At 32.0% G+C, this 20,318-nt stretch overlaps 2 protein-coding genes across 2 annotated transcripts; both read right to left on the bottom strand.

Annotated features, from left to right (window-relative positions):
• Positions 1-5,323: 5,323 nt before the first annotated feature.
• Positions 5,324-6,628, bottom strand: LOC142518412 (AT-hook motif nuclear-localized protein 23-like). The gene is made up of 2 exons (XM_075621195.1): positions 6,556-6,628; positions 5,324-6,432 (listed from the first exon to the last, which is right to left on the bottom strand). The coding sequence occupies exon 2, from the start codon at positions 6,427-6,429 to the stop codon at positions 5,557-5,559; it is 873 nt and encodes a 290-aa protein (XP_075477310.1). The 5' UTR covers positions 6,430-6,432; positions 6,556-6,628; the 3' UTR covers positions 5,324-5,556.
• A 3,170-nt stretch (positions 6,629-9,798) lies between these two features.
• On the bottom strand, positions 9,799-11,583 carry LOC142519566 (uncharacterized). The gene is made up of 3 exons (XM_075622611.1): positions 11,371-11,583; positions 11,116-11,265; positions 9,799-10,890 (listed from the first exon to the last, which is right to left on the bottom strand). Exons 1-3 carry the CDS (start codon positions 11,581-11,583, stop codon positions 9,799-9,801), a joined length of 1,455 nt encoding a protein of 484 aa, XP_075478726.1.
• Positions 11,584-20,318: the final 8,735 nt, after the last annotated feature.

The following is a 20,318-nucleotide window of genomic DNA, read 5'->3' as shown; positions in this document are numbered from 1 at the left end:
GAAAATTGAATTTCGAATTGAATAAGCTCTCGGCTTAGGTATACAGAGTAGTTGAAGCGTAAATATCTGAACCACATGAAATAGACATTTTGGAATATCAAATAAAATCTTCCAACACTCCACATGACAATATAATACTTGTTTCATAAATATATAGCATATAACTTAACGGTGTCAAAAACGAACCCGACATGAGTTGTTACGGAAAAAAAAGGTTAGGTTTGGGGTTTTGGAGTTCGGATCAAATTGGGTTGGATCCCAAAATGAAATCAAAAAAATTTAGTCAGGTTGGATTGGGTCAGGTTCGGGTAGATCCGGGTTGACATGCTTTTTCTTTAAAAAAATAATTTCTTTTATAGAATTAAGAAATATTGTCCATATTTTTTATATTGTATATTTGAATTTTTTATTATATCTCGATATGATAAATTTTGTACATGTAATATTTATTTTTAATGTTTATTTGTTATATTAAGTATATTTTAAATTTTTTTACAAGTTGATTTTCGAATTATTGATTTATTCATAAAAGATTCATAAAAGAGGATGTCTGATCAAATATTTATTTTTGAAACAATTTATCGAAAGTTATTTTGACATTCTTGGATATTTTATTATTATGATATTGATCTCTTTAATTTTTAAGTAATATTTATTTTTTGAATTATTTACATTACCTAAACAATTGTTTTTTTACGAATTAATTAATTGTTTACACAATTTTTACTATTAAATTTAAATATTTAAATCTACGAAACATAATTATCATATATTTAAGCAATATTTTGTTATTATGTATTTAAATTAAAATATTTATTATGTTTTTTTATTTTTATTGAATTATTTAGTTAAATAATAAAATGCATCTATATATGGGGTTTAAATTAAAATATTTGTTATTGGTGGTGATGTGGGGCGGGCGGGGGGCGGGGAGCATCTATATATGTATAAACTTTGCCCCCTTCAATTCTTATGTTGATATTTTTATGCATTAAAAATTCTATTTTCTTTTCAATCAAAATAGTATTTCGTCCGTGCGATACACATACTGTTATTTTTTGTCATTAATTGTTAAAATTAATAAAGTATGAGTATTTGAATAAACATTTCAAATTATTGATATTAAGTAATGAATATATTTAAAATTTAAATATTATTTTAAAGGATTATTATAAAAAAATATATTTATACCATTTGAAATAACACTCATATGATGATAATAATCTTCTGCCATCGAATCGATGAATAAATTTTATTATTTTTTAGAACATTTTAAAAAATTATACTAAAGTTTTGATTAAAATATATAATAATATCAATTACGAACAATCAATAAATAAAAAATTCATGATGACATTTTTCACTAAAGTTGAAAATGTAATATTATGTGAAAATTTTAAATTTTATTTAGTATTTTAGAGAATAATGAGAAATTAATATATGAATGTAACATATGCAGTAAATTATATTTTCACGAGAAAACATAGATATTAACTTTATAGATAGCTGATCTTGTAATGATATTGGTCCTAAGCCTCTTTTTCGCGCCAGTTTCGGCTAAAGAACTGAGGTGCATTATGTATGATGTAATGTATGAAGTATGGGACTTCACCCTCCATGTTTTTAACCTCTATTTTCTCTATTTCCTTAAATTATCCGACTTGTTTCCCATCAGTCTCAACATTTACTTTTCTTTCTACTTTCTTCTTTTCTTTTTTCTCCTCTATCTTCTCTTTAGATGGTATAATTTCGACGTGCTTGCGCACCCTTTCGCGCATGTATTTTACAAGTTTTTCGGATTCGATCACACATTCAACCTTTATAATTTGAGTCTTTATGTCTGTTTTCACATTATGTACACTTGCAAAAATAGTTTTGAATCACGCAAAGTTTTTTTTTTGAAAAAAATTGATTTGCATATATGATACCAAACTATAATTGTACTTTTGGTAGAGCAATCGAAATATGATATACGAGATATTGTATAGTTTAAAATATTTGAGTTGCATTGTTAACATCAATTATAAATTTAAAAACATTTTTATTAGATATGTATCCTAAATATTTAATGTAAAGTAAGTATTTATCAACTAGTTTTCAAAAACTATATAAAGATATGGAAATATGGTAATTAATCTCGAAAGTTACATTTTTTTATTTTTTAACTGGCATGTTTTTCATTTTTTTGTCATGTTGTCGGTCAATTTACTATCTTAGTCTACTCATTTTTTTTTATTTTAGTCTTTTATCATTGGATTGGATGACGTGACGACGAAAATTACTAAACGTGTATGGTGAAAAAGTACCAGTATAAGTTAATGAGTTAAAATTGTGAATGGAACGATAACATGACGAAAAATAAAAAACGTGCAAGTTACGTGACAAAAATAAGTGAGTTCATTGTTATTAAATAACCAGTTTTACATATATATCATCAACTGAGTATTCATGAGACTAGATAGATGTAATATATATTAAAATCATTTCATAAATTATATGAATAATTTCAAGGGAAACAAAAAAAAGAAAGTAAGTGGATTAATAAAAACAGAACTGGGATTCCCAAGAGAGGTCTTTGGATGTCGACTGCACATTTTGGGCAATGCAAATAAGCTTTGTAAACAGTTCTTTTCATCTTTTGCCATTTTGATCCTAAACAAACTTGGAATTTTAAATATATATATGTTCAACAAATAAATTATATTTATATTGTATAAATATATGATTTTTATCTATTTCCTTCAGGTTGTTGGGATTTGTTTGGGTTGGTTCATCCCCGAGTATCATTGATTTAAATAAAATATATATTCATTTAATTTTAAAAAAATTTAAACTATTCAAATAAGTAAAAAATAAATAAAATGATACAAATTACTATTTACTGTTTCACAGCTAATTTTATGCGTAATGATATTCATCTTATTGGCATTATACCTTAATTAAATCAAAATGTTGTTTTATACATTTATTTTACATAAATTATGTACATTATTATATATTTATATGTAACTTCAAGCAAATAACCTTCTTTCAGCTTAGTCGTTGAAGAAGATTGTTGATCACAGTATATAGGTTTCTTTCAGTTTTAATGATCCTTTTGAATTATTTTTAAATCACGGAAGGAGGATTGAGCAACGGTATTAAAAGTCACGGGGGCGATTCACATGTCTTCGGGAGAGTTACCGTGAACACTTATTTGAGCATCACTATATATATTTGTGTGTGATATGTTGCACATCCTAAGTCAAAAATTATATCACCATAATGCTGCTCGTCGTCGCTCGCATACAGCTTCTTGCCGCCGTCGGGATATAAGCTGTGTTGCTTTTTTTTTTTTAATGAAAACTATAGGTGAGTGATGGCGTCCATGGGTGACCAAAGGGGTGTGAAACATATCACACACACACATATATATATATAGTACTTACTATGCACACACTTTTGTCGGACATAATCGTATGAATATTATGTATTGTGCATATTAAAGTTTTTGATAATGATTTTTCCTTTTTCTAAGGTCAAATTTAAGAACTGTATTAAAGCTAAAATGTGTGGAGCTTTTTTGGGATTAAGAAAAAGGGCTTAAACAAAAGGTAGTTACTACTAGGGGCCAGAGTCTCGGGAGTAAAAAAAAAAAAAAAAAAATCAAGAAAAATACGAAATGTACGGACTTTAATTTTTGAATTAGGACTGAAAATTGTTTTATAGAGTTTATATATCTTACATAATATATTTTCAAATAAAAAGACTAATAAATTTATCATTATACTAAGAAATTACATGGAATTATCGCGTGTGGAGGTGCGAGTGAGAGGAAATAAGGAATGCGTTAATTGGGATTCTTATTCTTAAGCTTAAATCATGCCCTTTTTTTTTTGTTGGAATCAAATAAGATTTAATGTATGAATTATTGTAAATTTTTTTTAAATATCATTCTTGCATTCAATCATTTTTTCCAGATGATATGAAGTTTATGATCAGAATTATTTGTTTTACATTCATTTCAATATATTATATCAGTTATTCGAAATACTAAAGGGATCGAACAAAACGAATGAACGATTTAATATATTTTGAAAAAGAGATCAAATTACTCATAAAATTATATAATTCAAAAATATGATTATCATTTTTTTTGTACTAGGGATATCTTTATTGTAATTACAACTTGAATTTACGCCTAAGTATTGCATAGATGCATTGAATATTATATTGATAGCTTCAACTCCATTTTCTTCATTATAATTTATATCTTCTTACCACTAATCTTAAACTACCCCTTTTTGTGCCCTTTGGTACCCAACTCATACAAAAGTAAAATCAAACTAAGACTAGACTATATATAAACATATATTATTGATTTCTGGACACCCACTGTGAGCATCGCTGAACTGCTCAACGGTATATGTGTGTACATACATAAAAACCCTAAATATAAGTCGGGCATTTTGAGAAGGGAAAAAAACATTAATAGAAAACATACATCTATAGCTATTTAAAGTCAATAGGAACATATATATACATATAAAGAATGTTGTATATTAATATCAATCTCTCTGCTATACATATGATATATTATATGAAATATATACACAACTGAACGAAAATAGTTGTGACATAATTGATTCATAAAAGAATTTCGAGTCCAGAAGTTCATTCAAACCGATTATAAATATATCTGGACGATCAGGTTAGGTAATTTTAATTTAAATATCAGATTATTACGTATGGAATACATATATTTGATTTTGCATGGGATTATAGCTTAATCTCCTCTCACGAAAAAAATTATAAGCATAAAGTATTTGATGTTCTGTCCAGCTCTAATCGTATATTCTATATTTTTCTACGCATTTAGTTCAACTCGTGAAGAATTATATACCGATTGTAAATTCCTAGAGATGAACGATTTTTCTTAATCTGTCAATCAAGGCAAGTTGTTGTTTTTTTTTCCTTTTTTTCTTTTTGCACCCCAAAAAAAAGAAGAATTTTCTTTGTTCTTGACATTACCATTGGTCATAGCAGAATTTTTCTTCCCTTTTACTTTTTTACACACTATTTGACTTGTTTATTATCATTAAATCATGTAAATTCACTTGTATTATATTCGGATTTTGCATTAATCTACGTTTATTGTGGAAGTCCATGGTCTCCTAACACTGAGACAGAAGAATTTGGTCTTTTGTTACGTATTTTAAACTACTTGATTCATCCACAGATCTTTCTTGTGTTTGTCTATCAGGTTTATTCTAAGTAAATTTAGGAAATCTATCAAATTTATCATAGATTTTGGTAAGAGAGAAGCTATGTATGTATCTCAACATTACATATATAACAAGTTGCATTAAAGAAATGTGCGCACAAAGTCTTAAATTTCATCAAAAGTTCCAGAAAAGATGATAATTTTGTTCATCACAGGCAAGAAAAATCAATTAAAGTCTAATTCATGATAATTAGCACAAACAATATAGTAATAAAAATTTAAATGTACAAGAGAATTGAAGAAGTTTTAGAGAATTCTTACTGATACTTAATTCTCTAAACTTGTAACGTGCCCTAGTACGATGGCCGTCCACCGCCACCGGAGTTTCCGGTCCATGCACCGCTGTCCATTGGGAGCTGTCCGTTAGTCATGTTGAGTGGCAGATTGAAGAAAGGAAGTCCCATTGATGATGGATCAGGAAAATGATTCCCACCCACTCCTCCACTTCCACCACCATTCCCTCCGCTGCCGCCCAGAGGCTCAGACGCCGATGGCGGCGTATGCATCTGGAGTTCTGCTTCTTCTTCCTCTAATGGGAGCCTTTCATAGGCCACGTTAGTAAAAGATGCCGCAATGATGGTAATGGGCCCTGAGGCGATCAAAGCGCCGACAACATTTCCTCCCACCACCTGTCCTTGCCCGCCAGCCAAATATATAGTCAAGCTGGTAGCTCCCGGCGGCGCAGGCGGCGGCAGGAACGACCCGGTCAATGACAAAATCTCAAATCGGCCTTGTAGATTTACGACGCCGCCTGCCGCGGAGGGCTGCCTCAAACTGACGTTGGTGACCGTACCCGTCCCGCTCAATATACAGATCCCTCGCTGCCGCTTCCGTGCATAGGTGGCCACGACATCGAACACGTCCCAGCCGCTACTGACCTCGAGTATGTGTGCCCGTAGCGTGTTTGCACTTTCCCGGGTTATGATCACCGGTGGTTTAGGTTTGTTCTTGGATCCCGCCGGACGGCCTCTGGGCCTACGCTCCACCGCATCACCGGAGTTATTATTTGAGGTGACTAAATCGAAAGCCTGATGGGAATCATCAGTATTTTCATTCGAAAACCGGTTCCGATTCGATTCATCAGCCTCAGATCTTTGAAGATGGACCTCAGGTCTCTGGAGCTGAGAAACAAAGTGAGAAGCTGAACCTAAGTCCAAACCAGCCATATACTACAAGAAAATTAAGATAGAACAGGAAACAAGGAAAAATAATAATTTTCAGCAAAGAAGAAACAGTATAAAAATGATCTGAATTAATATTTTATAAATAAATTAAAGCACAAGATTTTAAACCTAGGGCGAATAGAAAACAAGAAGAATCGAGTGGGGAGAGAAAAGGTTGAGGAGGATGGAGCGTAAAGACCGTAGAGAGACACGGAGAGAATATATATATATTATATATATCATGAGTAGGTCTCTTGTGAGACGGTCTCACGAATCTTTATCTGTGAAAAGTAATAATTTTTCATGGATAACCCAAATAAGATATCCGTCTCACAAAATTCAACTCGTGAGACCGTCTCACACAAGTTTTTGCCTATACGTGTGTTTTTAATCCAATACTTCAACTGATGCTCAAACTCATATGTAAACTGAGTCGACGATTTGTACATCCAATAAATGAATATTAGTTCATGTTCATATAAATATACATCGTCAGTAATCATATATAAAGTACATACAAAAACATGAGTGACGAGCATATTCAAAGTTGAGAGTAAAATATTATTACATTAGCTTTAGCTGTAATAATACCCCGTAATGGGGTTAAATCACATGAGGTTACGTTGTGCTTCTTTAATAGTATCCATTCGTGTAACTGTATAATGATGTATAAATAATGTATAAAGAATAATATGATTCTTGATTATTATTAGCGGATTGTGGTACATGCGATATGTGTGTTCCGTAAAAAAAATAAGCAATCAAGCAGCTTTTAGTTTTAAATTGAAGTTATAATTTTTTGAAATTTAAACGATATGAGATAAAATAAAATGTAAATAAAAATATCATTGTAATATAGTAAAATTATAAAGTTAGTTTGATAAAATGGAGGTTGTTTTATGCAAATCCAAAATTACAACATGATTTCATATAGTTAGTATATAACGCTTTTGTATTATAGATAATAATAGATTTAGTCATTAATGTGTTAAAACTCTTGTGAACAATATGGTTCAAGTCTTTATTCAGTAATTGAAAATTTGTATTTTTGATATGTATGTTCATCTCTTTGTGATTTTGATTCTCTATGTTATCAAATTTCAATCTCAATCTCTTATCTATAATTTCTTGTGGAAATGTTAGCCATTTTTTTCTACGTGGCAATGATGTGTTACTTACATGTGTGGATCTCATGTCAGCATTCCTGATGAAAAATGATTAAAATTATCAAAATAGATAAATGCAATAACAAGACTAAAATTTGATTACATAAACAAATCAAAATCGCACATAATAAAATATACATGATCAAAATTGCTAACATATATAACTTTTTTCTTAAAAATTTAAATTTTCGTGCAGTAAATGACGTTATATATATATAATTTTGATATGTTGTACACCTATCGTGCACACCTAAATGAGCACTAATGATGTGACATTCACCTATTGAATGTGTAATTTTTATATATTTCATAACATTCAATAAGTGACTGACACCTCATCGATACTCACATAAGTGTGCGTTTTGATATGTTGTACATTTATCGTGCACACTTATGTAAACACCGATGATTTGACACTCACCTATTCGATGTACTATTTTTATATTTTTCATCATATTCAATTAGTGAGTGTACGTGTACATGATAGATGTGCAACATAGGTTCTCTCGAAAAATACACATAAAATTCTAAAATGGGAATGGACTAAAGAATTTGTTGAATTTATGAAAAAGGAAAAAAAAACAAGGACACACGTATTGCTCTCCAATGGAGAAAATGCTTCAAGTATCTATGATTAAATGTGTGTAGAATCAACAGAAAACTACCCTATTTATACACAAGAAAAAAAGTGTTATTCCAAAGTGCACTTCTATAAATTAAAACACAACTTTAACACTCCCCCTCAAGCTTGGAATAGCTTAACCATTCCAAGCTTGAACAACAGATTTCTATGTTGAGTTTTGCTCAAAGCCTTGGTAAACAAATCTGCTGGTTGTTCTTCAGTTTTGATGTGCGATGTCTTGACTAACCCGTTACGAATCTTTTCTCGAACTAGATGACAATCGATCTCTATATGTTTCGTTCTTTCGTGATACATTGGATTCGCTGCGATGTGTAAAGCCGCAGTGCTGTCACAATGCAACATTACTGGAAGCGTTAACTCTAACCCCATATCAGTTAGAATACCGACCAACCAAACTACTTCACATGTCGTGTTGGCCATTGCTTTGTACTCTGCCTCAGCTGAAGACCTTGAGACAGTCGCTTGTTTCTTAGTTTTCCACGAAACCAAAGATCCTCCCAGCTTAATGCAATATCCAGTTATGGATCTTCTGGTCATGGGACAAGTTCCCCAATAAGAGTCACAATATGTTGTCAACGAAAAAGAGCGTCGTGATGAGAGTAGAATTCCTCTGTCAGGTGCAGACTTTATATATCGCAACACTCTCAATGCTGCCTCTAAATGCGATGTCTTAGGAGTGTTCATAAATTGACTTAATGTCTGTACCGCAAAGCAAATATCAGGCCTTGTCACTGTGAGATATATAAGTCGGCCAACTAATCTTCGGTATGCACTAGCGTCGGGTAACAGAGGATCGACACTAGTATCTTGCCCTGCACTTTCATCAAAATCTTTTGACGTAAACCTACCATTTTGTTCCATAGGACTATCACAAATCCTTGCACCAGATAAGCCCGCATCTGATATAAGTTCAAGAGCATATTTTCTTTGGTTCAAACATATCCCTTCCTTTGATCTAGCAACCTCTATGCCGAGAAAGTATCTCAGTGTTCCCAGATCTTTAAGTTTGATATGCAGGTTTAGGTGCTTCTTGAGTGTTTCGATTGATTCCTCGTGATTGCCCATGATCACTATATCATCTACATACACCAATAATATGGTAATGAACTCTCGCTCTTTCTTAACAAACAATGAGTGGTCATGCTTTGATTGGCAGAATCCAGCACCTTTCATGATGGATGTGAATTTCAGATTCCATTGTCTCGAAGCTTGTTTAAGGCCATAGAGGGATTTCATCAACTTACATACCTTAGTGCGTTGTATCTCGTTCGGATTTCGAAGTCCCTCGTGAAGCTCCCCCTGACTTCGAAAGCCTTGAGGTAAGACCATGTAAATCTCTTCATCAAGATCACCCTGGAGAAACGCATTTGTGACGTCCATCTGGTATAAGGGCCAATCAGACATGGCAGCAACACTTAGAAGGCATCGAACTGTGGCAATCTTAGCCACAGGGGAAAAAGTATCATGAAAATCCACACCAAAGAGTTGAGTATACCCTTTAGCAACAAGACGTGCTTTAAACTGATCCACACTGCCATCGGGATGGTATTTAATCTTATAGACTCACTTATTTGCAATAGGAATTTTCCCTTGAGGAAGATCAACAATCTCCCATGTATGATTACTGGCCAAAGCCTGTAACTCGAGGTCCATAGCATGTTGCCAACGGGGATCAAGAATTGCCTCATGGTAGGTGGAAGGTTCTTTTATTGCAGAGAAAGATGATAGAAAAGCACGATAATCATGGGATAGACCAGTATATTGAACATAGTTGGAAAGAGAATGTGTACAGGAGAAAGATGAATGAGAGTTAGAGCAAATGTAGTCATGAGACCGAATGGGTGGTCTGGAAATGCGAGTGGAGTGGCGAGTAGGACAGGGGACATGATCAGGAGAAGGTGCTTGTGGGTGGGGAGGCGGTGGTAAGGGTTCAGGGATAGGAATGGGCACATCTAAGATGGAAAAGATAGGCTGGATATCTGGAACACGTGAGAAGGGAAATATATCTTCATGAAATACGATGTCCCTGGAAACAAAAAATCTTTTGGTGGTTAGATCTTGAACCTTGTATCCTTTTTGGTTACTGGAATAGCCAAGAAAGACACAAGCACTGGCACGAGGGGCAAATTTATCTCCTTTGGGTAAAGTGGAAACGTAACACAAGCAACCCAAAACCCGTAGATGTGAATAAGAAGGCGAAGAACCAAACAATGCTTCAAAGGGTGTCTTATTTGATAAAAGGGGTGTTGGTGTTCGATTAATAATGTAAACCGAAGCAAGCACACAAAATCCCCAGTATGGAGTTGGAAAAGAAGCTTGGAACATCAAGGAACGAGCAATGTTGAGGATATGTCGGTGTTTGCGTTCCACTAAGCCATTTTGTTGAGGGGTATATGGACATGAACGTTGGTGGAGAATGCCGAGGGAATGGAAAATGGCAGAACATTCCTGCTGGCAAAACTCCATAGCGTTATCAGTCCTAATGGTTTTAACATCAGCCGAAAATTGTGTCTTAATGAAAATCAAGAATCGCTTGATTAAGGGAAGGACATCTAATTTAGAATGCATGAGGTATACCCAAGTGGAACGCGTGAAATCATCAACAATAGTAATAAAAAAACGCTTCCCATGATGCGTGGGCGTATTAAAGGGACCCTAGACATCCATATGTATCAACTGAAATGCCATAGTGGAACTAGAGGACCTGCGTTGTGGAAAACTCATACGTGTTTGCTTAGATAAAGGACAAACAGAGCAGTGAGACAACTCAAATTCAGCAGGCAAAAAAGATAACATTTTCATTTGGGATAAAGAAATATGTCCAAGGCGTTGATGCCATAAAGTTTCGGGTGACACGGAAGTACATGGTGAATGGTTTACAGCGGAAAGTGACGATCTATACAATTGAAATTGAGAGGCTGGCAATGTAGAAGGAGTGGAAACATTGCTGGACTGCAAACTGGAATTGTCTAGGTAGTATAAGCCATGACTCTCCTTACCAATCCCCATTATCCTCCCACTTGAGAGGTCCTGAAAGACACAAAAACAAGGGAAGAAGGTGACAAAACAGTGATGTTCCTTAGTGAATTTGGAAATGGATAGAAGATTGTGACGAAAATCTGGAACAAAGAGGACATTGGAAAGAGTAATGGCTTTGTTAAGATACATGGATCCTAAATTGGTAATTTTGGTAGTACTACCATTTGGCAATTGGATTGAACCCGTGGCAGTGGCATAAGACTTAAAGTTTCCAAGGAAACCATGACGCCCAACTATGTGATCATTTGCGCCTGTATCAAGTATCCATCTGGTGTCAATATTAGAAGAAGGTGGAACAATACCTGCCATGTTTGCAGAAGAATCAGAGGAGTGAGTTTCAGTGTCTGGTGGTTGCTTCGCAAGGAGCTTGACAATGGCAGCATACTATTCAGGGGTGAAAAAGGACCCAGTGTTCTTGGAGTGCATAGATTGTTCAACCTCTCCAGGGTTTAAAACAGAAACATTAGCTCTTCCTATCGGCTTATCTCTGATGTCGCCTTCCCTATTGTACCTTTGATTACCCCCTTTCCACTGTCCTTTATACAGTTTGTGTCCAGGAGGATACCCTACCAACCGAAAGCAATTCTCTTTGCGATGACCAAGTAAGTTACAATGCTCACAACGAACATCAAATTTCTTCTTATTTTGAGCAGAAAAAAATGCAGCAGAGTCGAGTTGTTGTGGAACAACACTTAATAGACTTCGATGTGATTCTTCTTGTGAAATAATGGCAAATGCATTATTTACAGTAGGGAGAGGAGTCATCATTAAAATGTGGCTTCGAATATGCACAAAGCTTTCATTGAGTCCCATGAGAAACTGAAGGAGCTTATGTTGTTGATCAAATTCAACATATTGCCTCGAAGATTCACAAGAGCACGTAGGTAATGTGACTAGAGATCCATATTCATCCCACAGCTGTCTAAGCTTTGAATAGTATACGGAGATCGAGTTATTACCTTGAACAAGACAACCGATTTCACGATGAAGTGTGAAGATCCTGGAACCGTTCACTTTGTTGAATCGTTCACGCAGATCATTCCAGACTACAGCGGCATCAGTTGAATACACAATTCCATAAAAAATCTCCTTCGACACAGCATTCATAATCCAGGATAAAACAATGGCATTACATCTCTCCCATTGCGATATTTTTTCCGGTTCAGAGGCTGGCCTTTTACAGCTTCCATCGATGAATGCAAGCTTATTCTTAGCTCGCAAAGCAATTAACATGGCGCGACTCCAGATCCCATAGTTTTCAGTACCGATTAGTTGCTCATTGATCAGATTGAGCCCTGGTGTGTCGGATGGATTGACATAAAGCGGATCCAGAACATCATTCACAGCTGAAGCCATCGCTATCAAAGTAGATTCCTCAGCGACAACGAAGAGAAAAAAAATTGCAGATCCTTCTAACAATTATGATCAAGCAACATAATCAAATCAAAAAAAAACCTAGGCTCTGATACCATGTTGAATTTATGAAAGAGGAAAAAAAAACAAGGACACACGTATTGCTCTCCAATGGAGAAAATGCTTCAAGTATCTATGATTAAATGTGTGTAGAATCAACAGAAAACTACCCTATTTATGCACAAGAAAAAAAGTGTTATTCCAAAGTACACTTCTATAAATTAAAACACAACTTTAACATAATTGGTTCAAAACGATATTTATTATTTTGACAAGTATAAAAAAATCAATTTGTTCAACTTTTCTTCAAAAATAAAAAATAACAAATACTGTTCAACTTTTGTAAAAAATCATTGGTGTCGGATGGTACATTCCCCACGACACACAGTTCATAAATAAATATAAAAAAACTGATTAGTGTAATTTATAAATTCATCCCATGTTTGGCTATAAGCAATATTCTAGCTAGTTGATCATATTTTTAACTTTTAGTTATGATTATGTGGCAAATGAAATATTTTCGTATTATTTAACAAAAAGGTTAGTAAAAAAATATGGGATCAATATTTATATATCCCTAATATTAAGTTAAAGAAGATGAAGTAATATTGTTTGGTGGCTTTATTTTTTTGGGTTCTTTTTTTACTTAAAAGCTAGGTTTACATGTAAAGTAGTATAGTATGTTGTCCAAAAAATGTTATATGATGTCAATATATAATATAGTTTTGATATGCTGCACACCTACTTTGCATGTTTATGTGAGTATTGTTGGGAAAAACCCATAAACGGCAGAATCTATCATGCTAAATCATTAAGAATTTGACTGGAAAATTTAAGTGGAAGCGTACCTGAAGCCATATTTCTGAATTTTGTAGAACGCGCCTTGATCTTCCAGACCTACGCACTCTTTCTTTGAGAGAATCCTTTAGTTTTCTCTTCTAAATTATTTTCTTAATTGAAGAGAGAATAAGGAACTTGATAACGCGAGATTTGGGACCATGACCCATATATATAGATAATGTTATCATTATCTTTTGATATTTATGTTTTAGCTCATTATAAAATAGAAATTGCACTTATGCCTCTACATTAAAGGCTCACAACCTATTAGATACAATAAAGCTCAATAACTCGAAACCTTAGTTGATCATTTTATTTTGGGCTTAACTTAATAGACAACACACAACACATAATTATTCACATACAATCTCATATAAATAAAATTGATTCAACAAATATCGTTGAGATGTAAATCACCTATTAGATGTAATGAAATATATAAAAATTGTATATCTAATAGATGAGTGATACCTCAACACTATTCAAATAAGTGTGCACGATAAATGTACATTAAATCAAAATTGTGTGTGTATATATATATATTAGAAATCTATATCCTATCATCATCTCATTCTCCGAGTCGATGAAAGTGTACGTATAATCGTGAAATTAGTTAAACTTATCATGATTCGGGGTTTTAATTTAGTGGGATAATATTAAAAAATTTATCTTTTCATACCACTATTTACTTTATATGTATTTAATCTATTAATTCTAAAATAATATTTGACTAAGAATAAAATGAAATATATTATTTCCCTTGATCATCGAATTAAAAGAGCACACACAGTGACAGTGCACATCAATTTTAATTTATGAACTATGACACGAAGGGATAACGAAGGGACAGGGTGACTTATTTTAGGTTATGTGTATATTCGCGGCGGATGGGGTCCTTTTTTATTTTATTTTTGTTTTGTCCATAATTAAAAAATTCTTAGCACATTAGGTCAAAAACCAAAAAATAAATAAATTTCGTCTACTTATTTCGATTTTTATAATATAATTTTTATGTGGAAAAAATAAATGCCCTATAATCAAATAATCTTTTCAAAGTTTATATTTTATAGCATCTCCTGACCAGCTTTTAGGTTTCGACAACTTTTGTAGGATCGAACGTTTGTTGTGTTATTAAAAGATATAACTGGTGATAATGATGTAACTCAAATATTTTAAACTGTATAACGACTCAAATGTCATGTTATGAATAAAACTACAAATTTTTTTTAAGTGATGAAAATGAATATATGATGTTGTTGACCTGAAAGTATTAAATATTAAAGATTTATATGAGTTTGCAATATTTCTCTTAATTCTTAATTGAAAGAAAAAATATAAATATTTAATTATGTTTTGCCGAGAGCACATAAATCTAAACCCAATCTGGTCCTCAGTCTCTTCATGCCATGGAATCATTCTCGTCAAAATCATAAATCACCATCAATCTATAATCACACTTATTTAAATATTAATATATTCTGTATTCTTCTTAATTAATCATTTCAACTTTATAATTAAAAATATATATTGTTTGTTTGAGGTGCAAAATTTCTCATACTTTAGGACAAATTTTGTGGAGTCATTCGTGGGACTAACATGCAAGCAAGTGGTCCTATGGCCAACTTGTCACAATGCTCCTCCCATTTTGCTTTGTGTCTCAATAAATGGGGAGAAAGATTTGCTCTAAATTTGGTTCAAATCAATGATTTATGAATATAGAAACATTAACTTTATCAAATTTTAACGTTTTCGAAATCTTGATATTGTAAACTGTTGAGTTCAACCTACTATTATGATATTATCTCAAGTGTGTATTCGACAATTCATATTTATTTTTAAATGCGAAATCCATGATTTTTTTTACGTAAACTTTATGCATGAAAATGTATTAGAAATTTAAACTATTGTTTTTTGGTCTTTGTTTTATTTTGTTTTCTTAACTAACCTCTTTATTTTTTACGAGATTCAAGTCAAACTAATTGGCCTTTAAACAATTATTTCGTATCACAAAAACCGATGTCAAAGGATAAACAAATTTAACATGGACTTTTCTAATATTGAAGAGTTAATTTTCGAAATAAAGACCGCTATAATTTAATATTATTAGATTATGTAGATCTTTCATTTTTTTATGGAATATGATATATACGTTGATAATCTAAAGATTAACATTTGACCACATAGTAAGAAAAGAAATTATTCTGATTTGAGCTGAAATTTTGAAATGATATCAAAACCCTCAAATAAATAAACTTATTCTTTCAAACATTTTTTTCTCTAAAAAATTTTAAAAATATCACAAAGAGTTTTCAACCAACCTAACTTATAAAATCATAAGATTGAAATTGTTAAAAACCGCAAAATACATTACTAATATGCACGACCAAAAATACATTACTAATACTACACAAAATACAATCTAACTAAAATTTGATTACATAAAAGATCAAAATAGTAAATAACCAAATATGCATGATCAAAAAAATGTCCAATTTTGACGTTTATAATTTATCTGTTTCATAACTTTGGACATATTATGTTAGTATCAAATGCTTATCATTAGGTCAAAAGATATATTCGATGGTAACGATGCAAATAAATTCTTTTAAATTGTACAAGAATTCAAGCATAACGTTTCGATTGCTCTATCTAACAAGGACAATTATTGAAATCTACAATCTATTTTCCAATAAATTCACTCATTGCAATCAATAAGAAACAAACTCGTGACTTTTCCTCTGATATCAATACTAAGACCGAGCGAGCGCTTGCCATTTTATCACAATTCATAGTTGGGAATAAAGTTGCAACTCAAATATTTTAAACTCTATATCAACTCAAACACCACGTTTCGATTGTTCTACTCAACATAATATTTATTAGGAGTATCTTAAGGGGGAAAAAAGGTTGTATTCCCACAAGCAAACATGGCTCGTTGGATTCTTTGATGACTTGTGTTCTTAGCTTGTTGTATTATGGCGAATAATATATTAATTAACGACTTTTTTCCTTGATAATCACAACGGCGGGGTTCCCTATCCACCAATCGAAACGTCCACGGACCTAAATTAACTTATTAACTCACCATATTCTCATGCTTAAATCCGATGTCCCCACCATGTTTTCTACCTAAACTTTGTCATATTTTTATTATAAAAAATACCCCTAATTCCGTCATTACACTACATAGAGTTGATAAACGCACTTAAGTTGCATCGATTGTAATATAAACAACGGTTATAAGTCGTTGGATCGGCCGTAAACCGTGATCGAAAACGATAAAATATTAGCGGAATAGTAAAACGATGGTGATTTTAACAAACTCTCTTGCTCTTATGATGGCAAGTTTGGACCATTAGTTCCACCAAATAATTTTAAGCAAGTCCAAGATTTTAATTAATGGCTTAAAATGAGGAGTTCTAAATTGAACCCCATCCACTCAAATTGTTCAATGAACAATTATATAAATTGATGTATAGTTCTCACTACTTGTACTTGGTGACATAAAATAAATGGACAAATTAATTGAATAATTTTGTATTTTACGAGAGAATCCGTATCCGCAACCCATCAGATCGACCCCTATAGACTATATTTGGACGTGGGACATGAAGGTTCCTTTAGAGTTTAACACAGTAATCTGTAAATCTTTCTCTTGTTGTTAACACTTAGCCACACTAATGAAAGGCGGAGATGTAATATAATACCTATGCTCCAAAATTGGAAGCGGATAGTATTTATTTCTATGATGGATTATAAGTTCAGTTGTTTATCAAAATTAAATATCATTTGAAAGTTGAGGACAAATTTTAGTTAGTCCTACATTTTGAGTTCAATAAAAAAAAATAAAACAATTAAATCAAGTGGTTTTGTTTGTAGTCGAAATGATAAATGGGCCGATTGAGGTGAAAAGAGTTAAATTTTCAAATGCCTAAATTTATTGGGCTTTTGGAGAATTTTGGGCGGGTCGTATTTGGATTTCAACTATAAATAAAATACATAAATATAAAAATTTTAAAAACAAATATATTCTATATGTGAAGTTTGAGGTTTATTAATTTCTTCTCCGAAACTACTCGCTCGAATTAAAAAGCCCATCAAATAGAAAACTTGATTGTATAGTTGATTCTTTCGATAGTATTGATTTTGTAAACGTGATTGTTTTCTAATGATTATTTTGTCATGTAATTTCACACAAGTGCGCTTACTTGAGCATAAATATCTTTGTGTTATTTTTGCTTTCACTTGATACTAGAGCCAACTCTTCAAGTTACTAAATGAGATTCTGGTTATTTTTGTTTAACATGATAAAATTCAATTGACGTGTTACTTGTCAATGTTGTACTACGACCAATAAGGATCCAGTTATGCTCTTTGGAAAGTCAAAATAAGATTTTATATCAGTGTAATTAATTTCACGTCAAAATACCATATTAATTAAATCCATAATTTTTTTTTCATATGTTGCTCTCTCTTTGGTCTCTATATCCCATATATCCATTCTGATGGGTCATAAATATTTACTTAATCAAAAGTTCATCTCTTATTTTTGAATTATGATAATCTAAACCAAGCCCACAGAGTCATCATAATGCCTATAAATAGTGCAAGCTTTCATTTTGAAGATAAATTCTCATTTTAGCTCTTAAAAACATCTTTATTTACTTTGACTTTGGTATCAATTATTTGAGTACAGAAGGATTTTCACTCGGGTATTCTTGGTGTTACCGCACTCTGTTCGTGATGACTCACTATTTTACTCTTAGGATTTGCAAAATGACATCTGCATACCTAGATCTTACAGCCCCACATCAACATCTACTTGAATTTTCATAGTTCATGTGACAATTTTATTTGACTACATCACATTTGTTATTTATTTAAGAGAAATAAAATTCTCTCTCAGTCAATTTTTTTAGCAACTCCTCATCAATAAATCTTCTCCGGCAAATAAAAAAATAATATAATTATAAAAGACCAAAATGTCTTATTAAATTTGGCAAAAACTTGTGTGAGATGTTCTCACGGGTCGTATTTTGTGAGGTGGATATCTTATTTGTTCATCCATGAAAAAATATTACTTTTTTATGGTAAGAGTATTACTTTTTATTGTGAATATATCGGTAGAGTTATGAGACAATTTCACAAGAGGCATACTCATTAAAATTTAGTATACTTATACTCTCCAAAAAGTAATAACGTAAAAATTCTATCCCGTAAAATATCAAGGAAGTTATAAGTTTACATTTATAATTTTAAAAAGCTTGATGGAATTTAATTTCAAACGTATGTGTAAACAGATATTTGTATTATTTTTTATAATATAATTTTATTTTTATAATTATGAAATTTAAAAAAGATACTATGATGTCAAATATATTAATATCTTTAAACTTGGTTATCTTATTTTATTCAAAAACCTTAATAATTTTTTTTCAAATAAAACAGTGCATCTTAGATATTCAAAATAAATTTATATTTTATAATACTCTAATAAAATAGCTTCCACTTATTATTGTTTAATAGATTGTACTTAAATAGAGAAGCTCGGGGATTAGTTTGGAAGTGGGAGAGAAAAAGAGCGAAGGAGAAAAGAAAAGAAAAGTAAAGAAAAATTTTAATTTCCTTATATTTTCCATCCGAAGCAAATTTTTCTTCTCTCCGTAACAAAATTTTTCTTTCATTAAAGTCTCCCAAACAACCAATATTTTAAAGGCAAAAATTTGTGTGAAACGATCTCACGGATCGTATTTTATGAGACGGGTCTCTTATTTGGGTCATCCATGAAAAATATTACTTTTTATGCTAAGAGTATTAATTTTTATTGTGAATATCGGTAGGATTGACTCGTCTCACAGATAAAGACTCGTGTGATCGTCTCACCAAAAACCTACTATTTTTTAAAACTCTCATTTCTCTTATTAACCTAGGAGACTGGATTGTTTGGTATATAGCTTTGATTTAAAAATAAAAAATAAAAAACCTATTTACAACTTTAAAAAAAAATTCTCCTGGAGACTAACCATTTAATGCGTAATTAGGGGTGGCTACGGTACGGTATACCGTACCGAACTACGGTACCGTATACCGTACCGAAAATTCCATACCGATATTGATACCGAAAATTCGGTATACCGCGTGCGGTATACCGAATTTTCGGTATGAAAAATTTCATACCGGTACCGTACCGACACCGAAAATTTTGTCGGTATACCGAAAAAATGTCGGTATATCGATGTTTTTCGGTATACCGACATTTTTTCGGTACTTAAAATTTTAAAAAAATAATAATAAAAAATTATTTTCGGTATTTCGGTAATACCAAAAAAAAATATACCGAAATACCGGAAAAAAAAATTTTCATATCGACACCGATACCGAAAATTTCGGTACCGAAATTTTTGGTATACCGATTTTTTCGGTAAGTTCGGTATTTTTTTCGGTACGATTTTTCGATATTTCGGTATTTCAATATTTTTTCTCACCCCTATGCGTAATATTGGGTTCAGAATATTAACAATCTTAATTTTGATAATAATAAAATTTATCATTATATTTCTATCATTTTTACTCAAATGTGCAGGGAGACTAACGTTAAGCTACAATCTTATCACAAACTAAATTACTTGTGTAAATGTAAAAAAAAAAGCCGAAAATTTAATATTTTTAACTTTAATTATCTGTTACTCAGAGCTCGATTCATCTCAAAATATTCAAATATGTTTGTGAGCTACATAAAAATAAAGACTCAATACCTCAAATATTTTTTTTATTACATAATTATAATGATC

The sequence above is a fragment of the Primulina tabacum genome, chromosome 11 (assembly GCF_025594145.1).
Source record: "Primulina tabacum isolate GXHZ01 chromosome 11, ASM2559414v2, whole genome shotgun sequence".
NCBI classification, from domain to species: domain Eukaryota; kingdom Viridiplantae; phylum Streptophyta; class Magnoliopsida; order Lamiales; family Gesneriaceae; genus Primulina; species Primulina tabacum.
This window is presented reverse-complemented; position numbering and strand designations above follow the sequence as displayed.

Bases quoted from the DNA above. Each gene is read 5' to 3' on its own strand.
- LOC142519566 (XM_075622611.1), bottom strand. From the start codon at position 11,583: ATGGCAGGTATTGTTCCACCTTCTTCTAATATTGACACCAGATGGATA. The intron at 11,266-11,370 runs GTCCTCTTTGTT...TGTGTCTTTCAG, and splicing joins AAGCCATTACTCTTTCCAAT to GACCTCTCAAGTGGGAGGAT. The intron at 10,891-11,115 runs GTAAACCATTCA...ATGGATGTCTAG, and splicing joins ATAGATCGTCACTTTCCGCT to GGTCCCTTTAATACGCCCAC.
- LOC142518412 (XM_075621195.1), bottom strand. From the start codon at position 6,429: ATGGCTGGTTTGGACTTAGGTTCAGCTTCTCACTTTGTTTCTCAGCTC.